Consider the following 17241-nt stretch of genomic DNA (forward strand, 5'->3'; position numbering starts at 1 on the left):
CAGCAGCAGCAGCAAACAAAAAGGCCCTAAAAGAGAGGCTTTGATTTATGTCTTCAAGCCTGAAGACTTGCAGTGACGCAGCACAATTTTCCTTCAGCCAAACAGCACTAAGCAGCTCCAGCAGCAGAAAGCTATTTAATAATGGAGCTCTACTTATTGTAATGAAGCTACTGACAAACTTTAAATCTACAAATCTGGTGGAGCAGCACTTGAATTTGATTCAAATCTGAAAGTAAATCTTGGATATTAACGCAGAATATTTATATACCGACGTATGTATGTAATATGCTCAACAATACATGCAACACAAAAGATCAATTCCAAATGAAATATTAAAAATGGTTTTCAGATGTTTTTTCTGCCCTTTGCTCTGCTGAAATGGTTAAATCTGAATTATTTAAATACTGGGAGATGCTTCAAACATGGATATATATTTCCCCACATGAATAATTCAGTCCGTCTCCCACCGACCGCGGGGAGAGTGAAAGGAGGAGAGATGTGGTGGGAAAACAGGGAGAGGACGAGAAGGAGAGGCAGACAAAAGAAGGACTGATGCAGGGAAAGACGGAGAGATGAGGAGGAGGTAAACAAAGGAAAGACGAGGAGGAAGGAGAGGTGCCAGGGAGTTGTTTGTGAAATGTCAAGGACAGAGATCTATAAACATCCCACCGACACGCAGCAGCTACGAATGTAAAATCAGAAAAGTACATCCAGCTGTGTCGAGTTTTCAGCGTCTTTCAGGGACAGTTTTGGTTTGTTTACCCCAAAAACATGAGACACATCCATAAATACAATCGAAATAAAGCTTTATAATTCATTTTAAAAGGATGAATCTGGTCATACTCTATATTGCCTAGAGACAGTTTTTGGGCAGTTTGGTTGCTTGTCTTTTAAATATGTAATATTTTGAAAAAATGTGACTTCTTGTATTAAAGAAAGAAGCAGTTTGTAGAAATGTAAATGTATACTTCTCCAAATACTACAATAATACTTCTCTTATGGAGGCAGAACTGAAACTTAACTGATCATGTTGGTACGACAACACCCAGGACTCACTATTAGCTAACGGCTGTTGCGACACGCTCTCTTACTAACGAAACAACACAACTCAGAGGAGAAACTGAAAAGTCGGAGGTTGGTTTGGTCACACGTCAGTGTTGCAGGGCTTTCGGTTGTTACTGCAGATGATGGATCAGTGTGACACGCTCGGAGTTTAGCGCCTGCTCACAGATGTGAGACTCCTGTAACGTCACTGGTTCCTCCTCCTGTATGCAGCCAAGGTCACTCTGAACACATCGTCACCCTGCTGCTGCTGCTGACTCTCCCTCCTCCACTCTCTCCATGCAACAGATTCATCTATTAAAAAAAAAATCATCATCCTTTTTGCCCCTAGTAGCTTCATATGTCACACAGCCACTGGAGCAGGCACCTATTTACCGTTTGCAGCAGAGACATTGTTGGTCATAACGTTGCAGTGTAATTACAGGGAGACTAAATGAAGGCTGGGACAAAGGGTAGCTATTAGAAGCTGTTATGGGCTTGTGTGAGTGTGAGTGTGTGTGTGATATTTGTTTACCTCAGTGGCGATGCTCTGACTGGAGCCATTGTCCAATAAGAACTGCACCACCTCCATGTGGTTCTCCTGCGCCGCCATGTACAGCGGAGTGAAGCCATTCTGCACACAGAGGAAACACTGGATGATGACGAGGTCTGAGGTGTTCAAACATCAGATATAACAAAAAAAACAAAAAACAGAGGTCTTATCTTGTATTTATTGATGCTTGTCTGCAGAAAGTTTTCACTTTTACGCATGTTCAGCCAACCTGCTGTGTAAGTTAATTATATAAAGGATACCGATGCAATTATAGCTATTTTTAGGACATATTTAAGGAAAAATATGAGACCTATAGAGTAAAATAAATGTTAAACAACGTGTTGAGTAACGTTACTGCACTACAAACACAATAAATATTCGTCAGACTGACTTCACAGTAGAGTCAGGTGATATCGTGACCAATCCCATCAATACCTCTGGTTGCATTACATCACTGCGGCCAGCGCTGAAAATCAATGAGCACTACTGCTTAATGGCGATATTGGATTTGCAGGAATTTTGCAATAAAGTGATGATTTGATCAATACGAAGGTTATCACACTGAATTTCAAGAGAATTAGCTTAATCATCTTACAGTATTTTGCTATTACACACATGAACTGAGAGTCAAACTTTGATCTGGTTGATCGACGTTTTCAAAGCAGGGATTATTCCGGCAGACCTGTCGTGGAGCACACAGTGTCACCTCCGTACATACCTCACACCTGATAACAGGGCAGATACGAGCTGATCTGCAGCTGAAATTAAAGAGGACTCTCTCTGTGTGTGTGTGTGTGTGTGTGTGTGTGTGTGTGTGTGTGTGTGGTGCAGCACTAGAACAAGAAAACACATCTCCATAGCAACACGTCAGCATACAAAAAAGCTCCTCATCCTCCTCCTTCCCTGTTCTTCTTTGTGCTTCGTCTGGTGTTTCTGCACCGATGGATGTTTTTTTCACTTAATGGACTTTACCTAAACTTCACTGTCAGAATTCAGCTATGACAGATAACACAAAACTAATTTATAAGGTAAAAAAAAAACAACCCATAAAACTGCAGATTAGTAACTGCACAACCTAATTCATTCTTCTTTTTTTTTTTTTTTTACTTAATTAAATAAAATATTTGTATTACAAACTTAATAGGTGGAAATTTGCAATGCTAAAGGGTCCGTTTCTTATTTTAGGAAATCATTATTTTTGCAAAGGATTGGACAATAAGATTAAAACCACTTTTACGTCTCGACAATAAATGTGAAACTACAGACAGATTACAGTTAGCTTAGTTTTAAAAAAAAAAACCATAGCGGCACGGAAAAACAGCTAAAATACCAGTTTCCACTAAGTTTGATCTACTCGCATATCATATCGCATTTATCAATTCATTCAATTAAAAAAAAACTACTACAACTGTTCCTTTAATTTACAATACAGAACAGCAGAAAACTGCAGCGTCAGCGACCTTCAAGACTCACTGTTTGCGTAAACAAAAACCTGTGTCCAGTCAGAAACACACAGCAGACACGCGTGTAATTACTGCGTAACTATAGACTTTACAGTTGAATCATGCTGTGTACAAACTGCTCTCTATTCATAACACCAACACAACATACACAAGGAAATTTGTTAAAAATTTTGATCCGTTTTATTGTTAAATATCAGCTGTCAGAGAGTCCTTCTCCTCTAAATCATGTCAAATAAAATAAATAAAACCACGGACTAAACAGTTTCAGTGCGGCAGTAAAGGTGTCAGCTCATCAATACCAACATCTTCATCGACATTATTTTCTTCCTCTCAACAGCTCCAGTCGAGGCTTTGACGTTGACATCATTATGGTTGCTGTGGCAACAAGTCCCCCGTGTGTGTGTGTGTGTGTGTGTGTGTGTGTGTGTGTGTGTGTGTGCGTGTGCTGACTATTGAGTGTGGGCTAGTCTGTACTGCAGAGCTGCTGACACAGCACACAAACACACACACACAGATGGACCCTGCGTGTACAATAGTTGTGTACACATTCATCCGCATGGATGCACACACTCAAACAGGGACGCACAACAAAGATGATTTTACAACTGGAGAGCTGTGTGTGTGTGTGTGTGTGTGTGTGTGTGTGTGTGTGTGTGTGTGTGTGTGTGTGTGTGTGTGTGTGTGTGTGTGTGTGTGTGTGTGTGTGTGTGTGTGTGTGTGTGTGTGTGTGTGTGTGTGTGTTTTACCTGAGACTGTGCGTTGACGTTGCCTCCGTGGGTGACGAGCTCCTTCACCACGTCTGTCTGCCCGGCGAGGGCAGCGATGTGGAGGGCAGTGTTTCCTTTCTGTTTTCAAAAACAATTAATACAAAAAAAACATATGAAACAGGGACTGGTGCAGGATAACTTTGAATCTTTCTCTAAATCTATTAATCTATTTTGACGTGCAATGTGACACATTTCCTGTAGATATCATTGCAGATGTCAAAACGAGAAGTTTTCCTCTCCACGGTAGAACCGCGATTCAATGCATGAACTGCTAACAGCTAATTCTGCATGTTTAGTTTGGTGCTAATTTGCCAAAATGTGATCTAAACAAGGTTAATTAAAGTCAGCATGAGCATGAATATCCCCCAAACAGAAAGAAGAAAGACAAAGAAATAATAAATACATAAAATCTAAATCAATTCGTTTAGATTTTCCTCTTGTAGTTCATGTTCATATTGTCCTTCGCTGGGTTGCAGTCGTGTTTATTTTGATTTGAGGGCACAAAGTCACACTTTCAAATCTCTCTCTTTTTTTTTTAATGTTTTCTTCATGAATTTCTCCATTAAATAAGACAATAAATTCAACATGCTGATAAAAAAAAACATACACATTTGATAGATACTGAGGTTTTCAGCATCACTTCTACATCCGAGTCGGTTCACCTCATACAAAGACAATAAAACAAAACAAACAGCACAAGTGTCTGTTGGTCATGTTCGTTCTCCGTTACGCGAATCTGAGTCAATATTAACCTTTCTGAATGGAAGTTATTGGAAAGTGCAGCGGAGCGATTAAAGGGTGAGAAGTCAGAGACAATGTTTAGAAAGAAAGAGACAATGCTTCATATATGAAGCATGATGAAGCCTGTTTATTGTGTGTTACACATACCGAGCCTCTGATGGACGCACCTGTTGTACGTATGTCAGCGACAGCGAGCAGCAGCTGTTGTCATGTTGTCATTCCTGCTGCTACACACGCACACGCCTCACTTCTTCTACTAACTGGAGCTGCAACCCACTTAACTAAATAACAATTTATGTCGACTTAAAGTAGGTAAATGTATATATATATATATATTGATAAACTGAATGTATGAACAAACGGCTGCCAGTGGATGAGACCAAAACCAGAATTTGGCAGCGGTTTCCTCTCTTGGACGGAGGAAGAGGTGGAGTTTTGGTCTCACTGATTTAGTGTTGCATCGGGTTGTGCACATAAAAAGCGCTGCGATAGTTGAGTTACAAATAAAAAGGGGCGGTACCCCGATGGCTGAGCGGTTCAAGCACATAGAACGCATGGGCCTAAATGTCCTTCTACTCCATGTCACTCCCCCCCACTCTCTCTCTCTCTCTCTCTCTCCACACATTTCCTATCTATTTATTGAGCTGTACAGATAAATCTAACCTCCACACAGCAGCTACAGATAACGTGCAACACATAAAACATCCTTATCGGATGTAGGGGGAAGTTTCCGAAGCGATCCGATATGCAGGTTCAGACAGCAAAGCGGGGCGATATGGTCAAGTGTCTACCTGTTTCAAAGTGAGGTCAACCACAGTGCAGGTAAACATGCTGTGAGCTTCTGATGCATCATTTTATCATACCAACCTGTTTTTTTTTTTTTTTCCATGTTATCCCATAACATGATATTTAGGGTGAATCAGAGGAGGAACTAGCGGGCGATGCATCCACAGCTTTGTAGAATATTATTACTTTTCCTCTTGATTGGCTAAATTTACTCTACAATTTACATCTCTGCTGGTTTCAGAGGAGCATTTCACTGCCTCAGTTTACACACATCAACCCATCCAAGAAACGTTTACGTCGTGAAACACTCTCCTGTCTTTTTTTTCTTTTATTTATTTTGAATCACGCACACGATGGGACAGACTTTCACTAAATCAGTGCTCAACCTCCCGACTAACACGCAGCCATTCATCTCCTCTACTGCTGCTAAATCAATGTGACTTTGAGAAGGTGCTAACTCAGCAAACTGTGTGTGTGTGTGTGAATTCATGCATACAGCGCGTGCCTGTGTGAGTGATTGTATGTCTGTGTGTGCGTGTGTGTGTGTGTGTGTGTGTGTGTGTGTGTGTGTGTGTGTGTGTGTGTGTGTGTGTGTGTGTGTGTGATCAACGGAGGCGCTCACACACACCTTGGTGGCTGCATCCACGTTGGCGCCCTGCTTGATGAGCTGCGCCACCACTTCCACATGGCCCTCCTTCGAGGCCAGATGGAGAGCATTCAGGCCATTCTGGAGAGAAAGAGAAGTGAGGGAGGGATAGAGGAATTAAAATAAAGAAAAAGGGTTGTTGTTGTTGTTGTGTTTTGTGCCCTTTCTTTGTGATTTGTTTTGACTTATTTCAAAGTCTCTATTAAGAAAAAAAAAAAAAATTCACTGTGTCTGTGCATTATTTTATTTTTTACTTATTTTTGCACAAACACATTTGGAAAATATTTGTTGTAAAGAAGTAAAAAAATATCAAGTTTGTTCATCTCTGTAGTTTGTGTCACACCAAGTTTTTACTAAATTAAAACTGATTGGCACTGCAGTTTTGTTTACAAATTAAAGTGTGATTGTTTGGAATTTTTTTATGAATCAGGTAAATAATACAGGTTTAGTTAATGTTCATAAGACAAGATAAGATGACAGTGGAGAAAAAGATTCTGCTCCAGGGTTTTAAGACAGCTTCATTGTGACAGGCTGATGATAAACCAGCTGACCTGATTGCAAATATTGATGTCGACTCCATTCTTCAGGTAGTCCAAAGCTTTCTCGAGGTTCCCGGCCCGAGCTGCTCGCAGATAACAGGCATTTACATCCGTCTGCAGGAAGACAGAGAGAGAGGAAGAGGACGGTTTGTCATCGTAGCCTTAAAATGAAATGAATGCGTAAATAAACGATTAAAAAGGTAATTAAAAAGATAGAAAATGGATGGAGGATGAAAGAAAGTGAAAATACTTGTTTTCAACACACCTGCAGGGTTAAACTGCAACACAGCAAGCCAAGAATAACATGGCTGCCCAAATACAAGCCAAGAGATTTACATGTGTGGGATATAAAGGTTTGCTTTGAGCCAACGTTGTTTTAACATAAAAGATAAACAATATCATAATTGCATCTCAACTTTAAGTTGGTGTATTTTTTTTTAAGAAAACAAACAAATAACTAAACTAAAATACACTTTAAATCATTTTTTGTTTTACTAATGCTATATAAATATGCTGAGAGGAGGTGGAAGTACTTTCTCACTACAGCAAGCCTTCCCTGTGGGCACAGCCATAATACTTCCGTCAATGGGCAGCCTGCACAGTATGTAGCCTTCGAGGCGAAATTCAGGGCAGAAAACAACTGAAAATTAAATTGTTCACCAATCGATTGTGAAACTCACTGATTTGAGCACACAGTAGTAGAAGAAGGAGTCTGACATGAAAGTGGTTGCCTCAGGAGCCTGAGTGGCATGTTGATTTTTCACAGAAATATCGGTATCTGCATGTACGTTGGCCGATATGTGAAAGTGTTGATGTGGAAATGAAAAAGATGCTTGGAGTAAATTATAAATTGTTTTATTTATTTATATCTTGGTCACAAGTGTCAGAAATGTTTGATAACCACATTAGAAGGGTCACTGCACAGTATATGCAAAAAGAGTACAGGCTGATATTGATCTCTGGCCCCAAAAAATATTGTCCCAGTCAGGCTGCAGTTATTACTTCCTCTCTTGTCTGGATTATGCTGACTGGACAATAAAATGGAATTGAAATGGGGTGAGGGAGTGTCCCCAGTATGCTCAGAGGAAGTCAGAATAAAATACACAAGCACAAGCACAAGATGATCTCATTCTTCACATTAACAAATGAAAAACAGCTTGTCTTTATGCTGACTGGACACAGGACCAACTCCTGAGGTAAAGAGGACAACTACTGGGAGCATCCACAATTACTGTTTATGAGCAGTATACCACTATAATTAAGACAAACACACACAGACCACCCTCCATGAACCCCCCATGACTAAGTGCCTTTCTCGGGGGAGCAGCTGCAGCAACAGAGCAATTTGCAGTTAACCTGTCAAAACTTCCAAAAACATGCACCATTATTATCAAGCTGGGCTGCCCAATTTGACAGAGGGAACTAAATATGCTGCGTGTGTGCTTATCTGTGTGTGAGGATTTCAGGGTGTGGCGGCGGTGGCGGTGAGAGCAGGGGGTTTGTGAGAGGCGAGCAGAATAACAGACTACATTTAGGAGGAGGGTGAAGCCGGAGGAGACAGGTTGACAAATATGGGCAAGACAGACGGCAGACAGTCAAGTGTGTGTCTCTGATTTCAGGATTTCAGTGCTGTGCTCCAGCCTGCCACACCCATGTAGTCAGACTGAAACCCCCACACAGTGCACAGGACCGGCACTCTCCAATTACTCTTTGCTCACGTGCCTATTAACCTACAATATTCTCTACAAGGCATAGACACACACAAAAAAAGGCCTTATGGTGGTAGCAGGCTATTTAATTGAATTTGAAAATGCTTTTACGAGATTAAAATCTATGAAAATTTAATTCACCAAACAACCACATTTGAGCAACATCTAACATAATGGAAAATCTTTACTTTACAGGAACACAAATCAAGAAAGGTTCAGGGTTATAACTTCCACGGCGGACAGAGGTAGATGCCGCCTGTATTTTTTGTCACTCTCAGCTTCAAAGTTTTACTTTGATTTATTCACTAACAGTAGGAGTCACGTTTCTGGCTATCTTGTAAATGTCAGGCCACTATTCCCCCTCTTTTAGCTCTGTTTTTGGTCTCCACCGACTCCCGAGTCAAACGTCTGGCCCTTTAGCTGCTAAATGCTCCACCGTGTTCACCAGTTCGTCTCTAACTACGGCTATAACGTTATCATAATCAATATCCAAATGAAGCAGGAGACTGAGGGTAATACAAGGTTTGAGTGATGTAAATAACTGTGTTGGTGTTACAGACGGTCCTCGTCCTGCTCACTGCACCGTTATCTTTGTTATTGTGGACAGATTATTGGCTAAAGCTGATTGCTGAGCTCATTTCCCCCATTCAGTGAATGGATCTTATCTCAGTTCATCATCACACACGCATAAACACCCTGTGTGTTTCTGGTGTCAGCATCCACTCTGTGGGGCAGACACAAGAGGGGTGGTGGTGGCGGTGGAGAGGGGGGGGGAGGGGGGGGTACTGGACTTCAGGCTGCGACTATGACATCAGACAAACACACACAGAGGTTCACTGACTGGTAAGTGTTTTACAAACATCATAAATACAGCTGATCATTACCATTACTATCTCTGCATAACAGACAAATAACCTGTAAAAAAAACAACAACTTCAGCATCACAAAACAAAACAGAAGCCACCTCACCGACACTTTAAACTGTCACAACTGACGTCAAACACTGTAGAACAGCAGAAGGCATTCAGTGTCCTGTTTGCTAAATCTGACCTTTAAATTCCACCACACTGTCACATGATTTTTATAAATCTACTGCAGATAAAAACGAAATACAAGTCACATGGGAATTCTTCACCTGACTGCATAAACAGTCCCTGTCCTTGTAAGCAAGATGCTAAACACAAAGTCTTTCTTTTTCAAAACAAAACATCCCATCAGACTTCCTGCTGCCTCTGGTTTCATAAAACCAGAACACCTCGATGCGGTGTGCTGCGGAGGTTTTTTGTTAACCCTGTTGAGGGTTGTAGGGCATGATGCCCAGCCTTTTAACTTAAATGTGGCAGCAGGCTTGGCTGCTCATAATTCAGAGCATTATCAGAATTCCAGCTCAAAGCATCAGCCTCTCAAAAACTACTCTGGCCAAAGAGCCAAAGAGCCAAAGAGAGCCAAAGAGCCAAAGAGCCAAAGAGCACTGAGTCCAGCAGAGCATTTCACAGTTTTGTAAACTCAACACCGATAGATACACATTATGATGAAAATAAGTCTTTATATAACTTCCTTTTAAAATTTTCTTTTTTCATTTACATTACAAATGCACAGCTAAACTAAAGCTACGAACAAACATAGAATATATTTAATTTATTAATTAGGACAGTAATATGCTGATAAATCACTAATGAAGTCACTGCCATAATTTCAATGACCAAATAACTCCAATAAAAATCAAATACCACATAAAGTTCACAAAGAGCCATCCCCTAAATGAAGAGGTTCTTCGATTGGTCTTGGTTCCTTGTGGAACCAGAGAGCCTTTTGAAGAGACATTAAAGAACCATTTTTTAAAAAAAAATTTAAGCAGTGTCTTATATTTGAAAGAAGAAAAATGAAGGCTACAAAAATCAATGAAAACTTAAAAATTCATACTTAATTTTTTTACATTCAGGCATAAAGAAGGTCAAGGATCCACAGTATTTCTGGTTGGTAACCACTTTACAACCATTATGACTTTATTTTACAAGTCTGAGTGATTAAACTCTCGTTCGGTACCTTTGTTCAAAACAAAACTCTTATGTCGTATTCAATATTACAATATTAGTTGGGAAAAAAAAACCACGATGTAAGAAGAGATGAAGCGAGAGGGTTTGGATCATGGGGAGCTGTTATTGTACAGAGCAGCGCAGGCATGTATGTGTGCACACAGGAATGTCTGTGATAAAAACCTATGGAGGCCATTCAGCTACAGATTTAGAATCGATAAAAATGTCTTCCTATTCAAAATGTCTTCCTGCCACGGACTTTCCCTCAATCCCTTATCAGGCTTCTCGGGTTGCTCCAGCTCGATGTCCCGTGCCACATCGGTTGGTGGGAGCCAAGAATGCAGTCGCCACTACGTTGTTTATCGCAGTATTTCTGTGTCCACGCTGCAGCTGAAAGGATTATTTCTTATTTGTTTCCATCAATCACTAAAGTAGACTGAATGTTTCCGGCTGTTGGGAAGCAATTTGAAGATATCAAATTGGGCTTTTAAGAGTTTAATGGCATGTTATGGGCTGAACGATAAAGTGTTAAGTGAAGGAAATAATCTGCAGGCTGGTTAATAATGAAAACAATCATGAGTTACAGTCCGAATTTGGCAGACAACAGGTTTACAATCTAAAAAAATGTGGGCAGGGAAACACAACATCCATCTTATAATGACGGGAACATTTTGTTTTGTTTTGTTTTGTTTCGAGTCAAGTTTGAAATTTTTAACGTTGCAGACCAGATGATATTTTCTTCCCCGTGATCTGTTAAAAAAAAAATGCTTCAAAAACATGGTGAAATTTGCATGAAGTTTGGTGGACGCTGTAGACTTCGTTGGTGGCAACATGAATACAAATACTCTAAAGGCTCCGATTTTTGTTTTCTAAAATGACCAAAAATGAAGCCTGGTCCAAATTTAATGCTGTAATTGAATATAACATCAGAGAAGAGACGTGTTCAGCGGTGGCTTCGCGTTCGTTGCAGTGTAACTTTATTTATCCGCCGGAGATATGCCAAGAATGCTACAGTCGCTCCTTTTTCCAGAACACACTCATACAGTTACGCACATTCCAACATGGGAGCTGCCCTCTGCAAGCAGCCACGACGCAGAGGTCCCTCAAAGTGCCCGTCATACAGATCACCAGCCAACTTTTGTGTACAAGCAACATTTAACATGCAGTTTTAAAGCCAAACAGTATTCTTTGGAGACAAAAGTCCATCACATTTATGTCCTTTAAATTGGTTTTCTTTGCACATTTGACAATTATTGCAAACTACCAGCTCATATCCGAGTTATTTCTCCTTAAATACCATTAACCCCCTGCTAGGGGTCTCTGGTATGAGGTATTAAAGGATGTACTGCATAGTGTGCATCACATATCACCAGGTTAGGGATGATTTTTTTTTCTTAATACAAGGGCCATACCTGCCTCACAAAGTGGATTAACGAGTTAAAACATCTATTTCCATCACCAATTTTCCTCCTCTTCTTCTAGTTTTTAATTTTTTTGCACTCCCTTTTTTGCTCTTTTATTCCCTTTTCCACAAACATACAGAGCATGCGCCACTGTCCCAAGGTCAGGTGCCTCCATTCACAACAGTCTGCAACATGAAACTGTGTCCACAGAGCATTGCATGTACAGACTCATTCACATATAATCAACAGGAATTCAGAAATCTTCCATCACAGTGAGAACAGTTGGGATTGCAAACTGACAAGCAGGACTATACACACACACCCAACACACACACGCACACTGCAGCAGAGTTGGTGCAGCAGAGTCGTCCCTGCGACCCGTCCCATCAACGACCACCCCCAGACAACACCATCATCCGACAACGTCCCATCTCAGGACCTGGTAACAGTCACAAGATCACTGAACCCTCACCTGCTGTAAATTATCACAATCTTTTGTTAGCATTACAGCAATGTTGCAGGAGAGAGGAGAGAGAGGAGGCTGAGTCTCTGTTTACAGTCAATGACTTCACAGCAAAGTACAGTTAAAGACTTACTTCTGCCAAATATTCTGCCGCCTCCTCCACTGCCATGTTTCTCAGCCTGCAGCTGAAAGTGTGAAACCTGAGCACTCAATTACCCTAACAGCAGCAGCAGCAGCAGCAGCAGCAGCAGCTAGCTGAAGCCCTTAGCCTGGCAGCTATAGGGAGAGAGGGATGGGGGCAAGAGAGGAGAGGGAGAGAGAGGGAGGGACTGTCTGAGTGAGAGGGAGGGAGAGACAGAGAGTGAAAGATTGTGAGTGAAAAGAGAGAGAGAGAGATAGGGGCATTATGTCACTGCTAAAAATACCTGGCATGCAGTGAGAAAGTCCAGAGCATGGAGGCGGAGGGGTGGTGGGGGGGGGGGATGATGGGGGAGGCAGGGAGGTGGGGGGGGGGGCAGAAGAGTTCCTGAGTTAATCTCAAACCAACTCTGCAGGAGCAACATGGGATCAGAGGACAAAACTCTGCTCAGAGTGTGTGCACAAATGAAAGATCCCGTCTTGCTTTATCCTTTCAACTTAATTATATTTGAGAGGGAAATATTAACAAAAAAGAAATTAAAAAAAAAAAAAAAAAATAGATGACAAGTGGTTCCCAGCCTTTGTCAGCTTGCAGGTAGCTGAGGTCCCCCAAACAGTGGTGTCACGCCAAAACATGTAACATACTCTTCAGTGTCACGTTTTTGCCTGCTTGGCATAAAAGGTTCACACGTGACCAGGGTCAGACGAGGGAGGCCGAGGCGAGGCAAACTGTGACAATGACACACACTCCTGTTGGAGAATGATGGGTGTGTTACCCACGCTGGCATGACAACAGGTTGCTAAGGAAGTCAGAATGTTGTAAACAGACCCATAAAAAACTAAACAGGAGAGAAAAGTCCAAAAAAAATGGACTTCATCTCCCGTTAATCGTCTCGTGACCCAACAAACTTATCTTGTGACCCTCCGGAAGGACCCGAACCCTAGGTTGGGAATCATTGGATGACCTAACAGAATATAAAGTTGTTAAAACTATTAAAACGAGCCCTCGCCTCAACAGCTGCAGCAGTAAAATACTCTATACACACGAGTCATCATCTATTCCTTTTGCTACTTCAAGGTCTGACTTCAACTTTCACTTAAAAACAATATCAATACATTTTTTAATTTATACATTTACTGAAGAGGACGATTGAAACGTTCCCTCCAGTAATCCAATGGCGTGTCTCTCGGCGTGGAATGAGCTTCAGGAACCCCAGTCTGACTCACCATGTCTGAATCCACCATCTCCTGCTTCCACTGAGTCGGGCAGGTGCTTGCATGGTGAACACCGAAGCCACTGCACCCGAAATAAACCCCAGCGAGGAAGCCTGGCAGTCAACGATCTCCTTATCTACTCACACGAAAAGGTGTCTGCGGACACACTCCTGTAACTCGTGTCCTGTCTGGTGTCGGTAAAATCCACCGACACGCTCGAGCCCGTTTACTTTCTTCGTAGCAGATACAACTAACCGGTGCAGCAGGTCAAGGTTAATCAACCAGACACAAGCAGACGAGGCTCGGAGGGCCGGAGCCCAGCAGAGAGATTAGTGGGATTTGGAAGTTTCCTCAGGTGTTAAAGAGACAGAGGGCACTGGTTTACTTGTTGGTCTAACCAGTGGGAGTTCAGCTCTGTGAAAAAAACACTATTTACCCAGACAGGGAACTCAAAAACGGTCCTTAAAATAAGTATAATGACACGTCACTGGCTAGTACTTTAGATTGTTTTTAAACGTCCTTCATTTTGGCTTTTTATTCGTATTATATTAGTAAGTTTACTCCAGAAACATGGCCTGTTCAAATTTCTCAGATTTTGCAAAGCTCCCTCTTCAGCAGAAGAAGGATTTAGGAATTGCTTTGCGCTTCTCCTCAAGACCTCCGACAGATCTAAACGTGTAAAATCTGCAAAATGACCCGTTTATATCTTCTCCGAAACATCTTATAATGAGTGAGAGTTCATGGAGTGGCATCCCTGCCATTTTCTTTCCTTGAAATGAGAGAGGGACAAAGTGGTGAAGTAAATCTATCAGTTCGGCGATCTGAGTCGACTGCAGGACCTGACCGCTCATTAATCTAAAGATAGGAAAAGATCAATCCATCGCCAACTGACGGCTCAGCATGAACGCTGGACGATCAAATCCAGCGACGCCGGAGCTCGACTCACGACTAACAGATTACAGGGTCATTCCTGTTTAAGTCGCCTTGAACTCGACACCGAATCACCACCCAATCATTTGAAGTCAAACCAGTCAGTATGACATGACACGTAGGGAAACACTCACGGCTGCCTTTAGAAAGGTTTCATCCTGCAGTATAATAACCATGCAATCGTCTTCAATCACCTGAGTAAATGCAAAGTAAACTAGCGCAGACTTTCCTGTTGTTATGAAAACAGGTATGTAATAAGAATAATGAAGGATGTTGAATAAACATTTTTGACAGAAACTCTTTGTTTTTGTCTTTGCTGCAGCTGAGAGTCCCGTTAGTCTACGCCGTCTACTTTGCAGGCCCCGCCTCCCCAGTGCAGGTTCACTGTGACATGAGCAAGGACGGCATTAACAATATTCTGCAGAAAAGTGGACGGTCAGGACCAGAACCTCACCGCCCTCTACTCCACTCTGAATTGTTTACGCCTCAAACATCCAAATTTAGCACGAAGACCTTTGTAAATACAGCAATTCAATAAATGCAGCTGTTCAGGATTGGTTAGGATTACGCTTCGAAAGCCTCAGCCAGCTGACTCGACTTTTTTGCTCTCCTGAGGGCGATGGAACAAAATGTAAACATCAACATTTCAAGTTGATCTCACGGAAAGTTTGTTGCGGCACGTTTGGTCAGATGATCCTTCGTCACGTTGGCATTTGCGTGCGTGCAAGTTTCAGGCTTACAAAACGTGTGGCCATCTCTCGTAATGCGGTGATACTGGGCTCTACCACACGCAAACACACACACGCACACGCACACACACACACACACACACACACACACACACACACACACACACACACACACACACACACAAGGAAAGAAAACAGAACGAGCAGATTTCAACAGATAATGTCTAAAAAAAATCAAAAAAAATCACATACAGTCGGAGGATGTTCATGAAAGGAGGGTAAAGTTTTCCCAAAGCAAGAAACAAGAAAATTGAAGGTCTAAGTCTTCAGTCTTCTCAACATGCATACGTGTTCTGCTTTGATCCAGAGCTGGATACTGACTTTGCAGAGGACAGGAAATGTCAGGTTGAGTGCTTCACATATAAAGCACTCCATGCTAATGCTCCTGAAGCGTTCCCTCACTCCTCTGCAGCTAAAACCTCTTCGACAATTTCAGGTCTGCGAAGCCTGCAAATCATCATCAGATCCCCGTGTCCAAATAAAGACGATTTAAAGGATCACATCATTCTTATGTGAAATGTCGCATGCTGGATTGTTAAAATAAATACATCCGGTATTAAACGAATGATGTCTGACATGTCATTTCTTTCCAAATACAACATAAAAGAAAGATAGCCTTAAAACCTATTGACTGTTTTTTTTTTTTTTTAATGAATACATTAATAATTTAGTCTATGAAATGTACTAAAACAACAACAAACATGTCTGAAAGGTCTCTCAGCCCAACAAACCTCAAAGTTTTGGACATTACAAAGATGTGACATGAAGAAAAGCAGAATATCATGACAACTCAGCCATCAAAACATTTATAGTGGACGGAAAGGATCTATTGATTATCAGGTGTGTTGCAGTTTATCATGTTCTTCTTTTATCGATTGAGAGAGAGGCAGAGGAATTTGTCTGTTTTGTCCCTTCAGGTAGGAACGAGGCGGGAAGATGTTCTCCACACACACACACACACACACACACACACACACACACACACACACACACACACACACACACACACACACACACACACACACACACACACACAGCTCCCCCACACGTAGAGGTTAATGATCCGCCTTTGGTGTTTTATGACATCTGTATAGGCAGGGACGAGAGAGAGAAAGGGGAGGCAGAGGGGTTGCCATAGCAACTGAGTCTCCTAAATTTCACGGGTTGATTTCATGTGGGAAGGATGGAACCCTCTGGTGTTGAAACTATAACCACTGACAATTGGATTAAACTCTGCAGTGTGAATGTGATGCGAGTGGTACCGGTGACACATCTGGAGCTCCAGAATGCAGATGTTACACACCAGTGAGAGTCAACCAGACATTAGAGACAATGTTGATACAAACCAGAAGATTTCTAATGAATTTATGAAGCTATTTCTATCAGAAGAGTAGAGTATTATACCGCAATATGTTTTTGTCACCAAATGAAATATGTTCTTGGCGCAGAGAAACAAAAACAAGAAAAAACTTGTATTGACTGCTCAGATTCTTATGGTTGTTTATTCATTCTTTGATCAAAGGGCTGCTTATTAAAATACATTTTATTTTGTTAAACTTAATTTTTTTATTTTTTTATAAGTGCACTTACTTTATTTCCCCACGTGTTAATTCACCGCTTTAGAAATCACCATTGATGTAACAATTATTTTCATTACCAATTAATCTGCTCGTTATTTTCTTGATTAATCAATTCATAGTTTAATCTACATAATAAAATAATGGTGAAAAAATGACATTAAGAGAATTCAAATTGCTAATGTTTTTATCTTATTAATAATGTTTGACATTTTTATTGAAATATGATTGAAGCAATTTGTTGAGTATGACATCTTTTTAAAGTTTTAATTGATTTCCTGTTAATCAATGAATTATTACGGCTCTATTGTGAAATAATGAAAAGGTCTTGGTGTTTGTGAGACGGACAAAACAATCTGTAAGGTTGGCAACTGTTGAGTACTTTATCGCACCGTTAGAGTATCCATAATCACACCTGGCTGACTCCCACATGTTGGACATACACAGACAGACAGACAGACAGACAGACAGACAGACACACGCCT

General features: G+C 41.2%; 1 protein-coding gene across 1 annotated transcript in view; it reads right to left on the reverse strand.

Annotated features, from left to right (window-relative positions):
* Window positions 1–17241, reverse strand: part of LOC138624424 (ankyrin-3-like) — a 95364-nt gene that overhangs the window by 63713 nt on the left and 14410 nt on the right. Inside the window, exons 2-5 of the mRNA XM_069704622.1 lie at window positions 6549–6650; window positions 5980–6078; window positions 3804–3902; window positions 1577–1675 (exon numbers count right to left, since the gene is read on the reverse strand). Coding sequence (XP_069560723.1) covers window positions 1577–1675; window positions 3804–3902; window positions 5980–6078; window positions 6549–6650 — 399 coding nt within the window. The remainder of the gene's footprint in view (window positions 1–1576; window positions 1676–3803; window positions 3903–5979; window positions 6079–6548; window positions 6651–17241) is intronic.

Source organism: Brachyistius frenatus, unplaced genomic scaffold (assembly GCF_029030835.1).
Source record: "Brachyistius frenatus isolate BFR_SWC_R1_liver_20210118 unplaced genomic scaffold, ASM2903083v1 Contig_51, whole genome shotgun sequence".
NCBI classification, from domain to species: Eukaryota; Metazoa; Chordata; class Actinopteri; family Embiotocidae; genus Brachyistius; species Brachyistius frenatus.